Below are 5850 nucleotides of genomic sequence, written 5' to 3'. Positions count from 1 at the left end.
CCCTCCCTCCACCATGAGCGGGGCCCTCTCCGCAGTGCTGGGTCCTGCGGTGCCCGAGATCAAGATCAAAGAGGAGGTGGAGCCGATGGACATCATGCGACCCGTATCTGGTAGGTGGTCGTTGAGGTGGTGGAGAAATGAGGAGGGATTCACACACCCACCCTGAAAATGGGATTGCATCTCTTTCATCTTAGCACAGAACACCAGTCCAGGAGTTCCATGTGCCTTGTTAGTCATAAAGTTCTCCTGTGCCTTCTGCCCATCTCCCCTGAAATCACTTGTGACTGCTTCGTTCAGATGATCCAACTGTAAACAGTCCGTGTGAATTCCTTGCTTAAAACACACGCTCAGCAGCAGTACCAGTCTGTTATGGGTCAGTTTGGTTGACATCAGTTGTCTCACAAATCCTACTGTTCAGGTCTTCTTGTATGTGAAGAGTTAGTGACCAGATAAGGAGTTCATAGGGCTCTCCTGCAATTCATGGGTATTTTTCTCTAGAACTTCAACACATATTCATTATATTGCCTTACTTATCCAGCTTGGTTATAGTTGCTATCAGATGGCATGTTCACTAAAATTCAGATCCTTACGGGCCAGCACTATACAGTGACAAAATGATGTGAATGTATCCCACATTCACAAGTATCAGAGTTCTGGTTTAGTTGGTTTTATCACTCTCCTTAAAGCTGTACGTTATCCTGGGATCTGTAGCTACTTGCCACAGATGTCTCTGCAGCACAGACAGGTAGCATTAAGCTCTTCAGGGTTCTTTTTTTTCTCTCACTAGCAATTGTGGCTATGCCAAATTGTCAAGAGATCCCATCCCAGAAAATTTTTTTGCTGTGGCTCTAGTCATGGCTGATGGAGCTTCTCCCTCAAGGTCAAGGAGTGTTCCCTCAAGCTATCTGCTGCACTGCTGCCCAACTTCAGAGCTGTAGTAACCTACTGAGATGGTGCAGTTGACTTGGCAGTACAAGTAGACTCTTGCAAGGAGAGCACTGCAGTCCTGATTTGATTGCACAGGATTCCCTACTTAGAAGAGGAAAGAGGCTTGCTATCCATGTGGTCTCAGCTGACATACATACAGATTTTTTTTACACTAACAGAAGACAGATGTTAGCACAGATTCCTTTTTGTGGCATTAAACTAATATAAGCTTAAAATATAAAGGAGCTGAGGGACATTTGTCTCTGCCCTCGTTCTTTATGCTTTTGTACATGAGACACTGAAGACCTTGGCATACAGGCTTGTCCTTGCAATTGGTGCTGGCTTAATACCTGGCCTCCTACACAGACAGAGAAGTGCTGATGCACTTCATGCTCCTCACAATGTGCTGAAACAGGAACTGCTGTTGGAAGTGGTGTTCCAATGATGTGAGCGTGTTACCTTTACACTGCTGATGGTTTGAGCTATTTTTTCCTTTTCCCTTCCCCTCAGCAGTCCCTCCTTTGACTACAAGCACTGTGTCACCCTCTTTGGCATTGCTGGCCAACAACCTCTCAATGCCTCCGAGTGATTTGCCCCCTGGTGCCTCCCCGAGGAAGAAGCCCCGTAAGCAGCAGCACGTCATCTCCACAGAGGAGGGGGACATGATGGAAACAAACAGCACCGACGATGAGAAATCCACTGCCAAAAGCTTGCTGGTGAAGGCAGAGAAGCGGAAGTCTCCTCCGAAGGAGTATATAGGTAATGTCAGCTCTAGTGACGTTGTTCCCTAATCAGGCATCTATATTTTCTTTTCCATTTGTTTCTGTGTCGTTCTCCTGCTTCCCAAAGACAAATAACACAGAATCCAAGTACCTGTTCCTCAGCACTTCCTGTGTAGTCATATTTGGGGGAGGTGACCTTTCTCAACACACAGCACCACATTGTACGAGGTGGTGCCTCCTGGTGGTGTGCCGGAGCTCCCGTGCCACACCCATCTCCTGCTTTCACTCGCTCCATGATGCTGATAGTTCTCCCTGGGTCCTCTTCCAGATGAGGAGGGCGTCAGGTACGTGCCCGTGCGCCCCAGGCCGCCCATCACGCTGCTGCGGCACTACCGCAACCCCTGGAAGGCTGCCTACCACCACTTCCAGAGATACAGCGACGTGCGCGTCAAAGGTCAGTCTGCTGCCTCCCGGGCTGCCCCCGGGCACCCCCTCCTGCCTGTGGGGCACGTCAGCTGCCTGCTGCTGGCGAGCAGGCCCACAAAAGGCTTCTGATTGCCACGTGGAAAACAAGGGTTGATCAAGTGAGCTTTGTAATGACTTCCATTAGCTAGAGGTTGGCTAAATCCCTTGTGCTTAAGGCACAGGAGGAAGGAGGGAAAGGACGCTAAATAGAATTAGCTGTAATTTTGCAAAAGAGATCATATGGCTATTGAGAAATCTACTAATGTACCATGACAGAGACATTAAAGAAAGTAATCCTTAAAGCAATCACATGCTGTCATGAAATGCTACAGTTCAGTTTTCTGATCTTCTTAATGCCTAACAAACTTACTAGTTTAATCAAAATAATTTCTAGGTCCAGTGTAACTAATCTTGTCAGCTAACAAATGAGTTTTTAAAGATATTTTTTTTTAATACAAGGAAAATAGAGATTGAATACTGATTTTTAGGCTTTTTAGCCAATATCTTAGAATCTTAAAGCAGGGTTTTTTTTAAAGTTTGGGTTTTTTAAGCAGGGTTTTCACAATTCTGTAAATACATCAGGGAGGTAGTAGATAGGTAGTTCAGGGATAAAGGATGGACCTTTTCCTTTTTCATACAGGGTGTTTGAAATGCTGAGGGCTACATTCTTTAAAAGGGGAAAAAAAGGAGATACAACTTTTCTGGAAATAGACATCACCTGTTAATGAGCAAGAGCAGTGGTCAGATACACTGTGGCTGGGTGGCTGATCTCCCACCTGCATCACAAGGATGCTGATTCCCATTCATTGGGATGTCTGGAGAGCAGGCTTTGGGTCGGTGTGTGAGAAGAGGTCTGGTGGACTCCTGAATAACACGTCTTTGCCTTTCCTGGTGACAGAGGAGAAGAAGGCCATGCTGCAGGAGATCGCCAGTCAGAAGGGGGTGTCCTGTCGTGCACAAGGGTGGAAGGTCCATCTCTGTGCGGCACAGCTGCTGCAGCTGGTAGGTGGAGGGACCTGCTGGCTTCCCGCGGCGCGGGGCAGCGCGGCGTGAGGCAGGAGGATGTTCTTACAAACTCAGTCCATGCTCATCTGGCACGGGGAAGCATAAAGGAGCTGGTGTGTAGCGCCCAAAGGGAGCGGGACGTGCTTTCCCCTTTCTCAGGAATGTGGCGTTAAGTGGCTTGGAAACTTAGAGTGTTGATTTTGATCCAGACATAAGAGCTGATGTATTTTGTACAGATGATCAAAATTGGCAACTCCCTCCTGCTGATGCACAGGTCGGAAGAAGCGTCTGTTTGGGATGGTGCGGCTGATCTGAGGAGGCAGCACTGATCCACATTCCTGGATGCTTCTGTTTCAGGTTGGGGGTGAGGTAGGTGCTCTGCATTCTAGCACCAAACTCCCCAAAACCTCTGCATTCCTGGAATAGTATTGTGAGAAACAGGGGAAACAGTTCTGGTTAGGATCCATGTTTGTTCAGAAGTGGAGTGACCCTGTGAGTAGGCTGTTAGTGAGAACGGTAGCGCCACACTACGTCAGAGGCTCCATCTTCTGAATTACTAACATGAGCAGCTCCAAGGGGAACAGATGTCATCTTCTCTGTGTAGCTTCCTTCGTGCGGGCGAACGTTGCCTGGCCTGGCAGTGAACCTGCTCAGGAAGTGCTCCTGTCTTGTAGACAAACCTGGAGCACGACGTGTACGAGCGCCTGACTGCCCTGCAGGAGGGACTCATTCCAAAGAAGAAGGCGGCAACCGACGACGACTTGCATCAGATCAATGAACTGATACAGGTGGGTTCCTGTGGCCTCCCAGAACTGTTTCACCCTTAATTAGAAGATACACTACTGCAGTTACAAAGACCTAAAGCTGGCTTTAAAAAACTCATAGGTACACTGCCTGTGTCAGTAGTTACAAGAGGTATGAAATGCTGGGGTCTGAACCCCAAGCCCTGAATTAAGGTTGACATGTGGGTGATTCCCACAGCCCTTCATAAAGAGGTGGTGAGTTTACCTCATAGCTTCCCCCCAGGGTGCAGCCACCCCTGCAGGGAGAGCCAGAAGGGAAATGAGCCCCAGGGGTCCCACATTGAGCTGACAAAGGTCAGGGGTCTGCTCGGGGATAAAAGCTGGGACCACCTGCAGGAGGGGAAAAGTGTCTGTGGAGTGGGCACACTTCACAGAGTTTCCTGGTTGAGGAAGGACCTCCTGATTCTTCTGGAACTGGGCCCCAGTCAGCTTGGACCTTTGCAAACGTGGGCTAGGAGGGTGAGAGCTGCCATGTGGGCACCTTTGTCTTGTGTGTTTAACCTCCTGACCTGGCTGTTTCCCATCCCATCTATGGGAAGCCTTGGTTCTATGTTTATTCCACCCATTGTGGGTCGGGCAGTGTCGTTGTTGAGATCTTTGGGGGTAATGTCAATGGTTTGTGAACTAATTGACTCGCTTGTACCCCCAGCGATTGTCCACAGATTGCCTTTTCTATATTCACTTACTTATTTGTCTTTCTGCTGGCTGTGTCATTCCTGTTAGGCCCAGTGATTGGCAAAACAGAGGTATTAGGAAAAGGCACAAGGGGTTGCTCAGAGTGGAGGGTTTGTTAATGACAATGGTGTTTGTTTCAGGGGAACATGCAGAGGTGTAAGCTTGTGATGGATCAAATCAACGAGGCTCGAGACTCCATGCTGAAGGTCTTGGATCACAAGGATCGTGTTTTGAAGCTTCTAAACAAGAATGGAACTGTCAAGAAAGTGTCCAAACTAAAGCGGAAGGAGAAGGTCTAAAGCTGGAATAATGACTCTGGAAATGGAGCACATGTACAGAATGGAGTTGAACCTTTTTTGTAGTTTGGGTTTATTTTTAAGCAGAGCATCTGAATAAAAAGGATGAGTTTAGGGAACAGATGGCAACAGATGGACGTGTGAAGCCTGGTGACCTGAAGGGATTGTCACTGATCTGTCATAATGAACAAAGATTTCTCTCAGGCTCATCCCTTTTTAAAGTCTTTCCAGTCCAGTTTGTTTAACCCTTCTGCTGTGTCGGACGGGCGCCGCAGCCTGAGCTGGGCAGTGGGGTCAGCGTGCAGGGGGCTGTACTCACCTGCAGCACCAGAGGGCCTGGGGGGGACCCCGGGGGGCTGACACACAGGTCCTGACCCCCACAGCAGCCCTGCCCCAGAGCCTGGGGAACCACCCCCCTGTCACTCACCCCACTCAGTCCTTGTCCTTCCGACCTCCCAGTGTCTGAAGCAGCCTTCTGAAACCAGTGCCACTGCACCAGGAGATGTGCCACAGTCAGAATCTCCCAACGGCTCCCAAGTCCTAGCTGTCAAGTTAAGAAAAAAATAAAAATTGAAAAAAAGAGGGGAAAAAAAAGGGGGGGGAAATCATTTCAAAGTGATTTTTGTAGTGTCTGTGTGTGTGTGTCTATGTTGGTGCTCTGGGATACCTGTTTTTGAAGTACCTCTTGCAAGAGAGGACTTCTGTAGCTGGTGTAATGTTAATTGTATGTACCATATACATCCTGAAAACACCAATAAAGGACTTGGAGGTTTTTGTAAGTGAGCAGTTTGTACACCTTTATACTCGTGAAGCTACTGGACCTGCGAGCTCCAAACCAAGGTGAAGCCTTTTGGGGAGAAGAAACACTTGTTGACTGTTCAGAAAGGTTGCCAAATAGGTTCATCTTTAGTCTCCTCGGCAGGAGGCTTCAGTTCCAACAACTCATTCTGATGTAAC

At 48.3% G+C, this 5850-nt stretch overlaps 1 protein-coding gene across 1 annotated transcript; it reads left to right on the top strand.

Annotated features, from left to right (window-relative positions):
• The first annotated feature begins 8 nt into the window (after window positions 1–8).
• Window positions 9–4930, top strand: LOC103777315 (histone deacetylase complex subunit SAP130-like). Its single transcript, XM_008944867.1, has 6 exons — window positions 9–110; window positions 1441–1686; window positions 1978–2103; window positions 3013–3116; window positions 3794–3907; window positions 4738–4930. The coding sequence occupies exons 1-6, from the start codon at window positions 14–16 to the stop codon at window positions 4894–4896; spliced, it is 846 nt and encodes a 281-aa protein (XP_008943115.1). The 5' UTR covers window positions 9–13; the 3' UTR covers window positions 4897–4930.
• Window positions 4931–5850: the final 920 nt, after the last annotated feature.

The sequence above is a fragment of the Merops nubicus genome, unplaced genomic scaffold (assembly GCF_000691845.1).
Source record: "Merops nubicus isolate BGI_N331 unplaced genomic scaffold, ASM69184v1 scaffold23277, whole genome shotgun sequence".
In the NCBI taxonomy this organism is placed as follows: Eukaryota; Metazoa; Chordata; class Aves; order Coraciiformes; family Meropidae; genus Merops; species Merops nubicus.
Note: the sequence above shows the minus strand (reverse complement) of the source record. Positions and strands in the feature narration are given on the sequence as shown.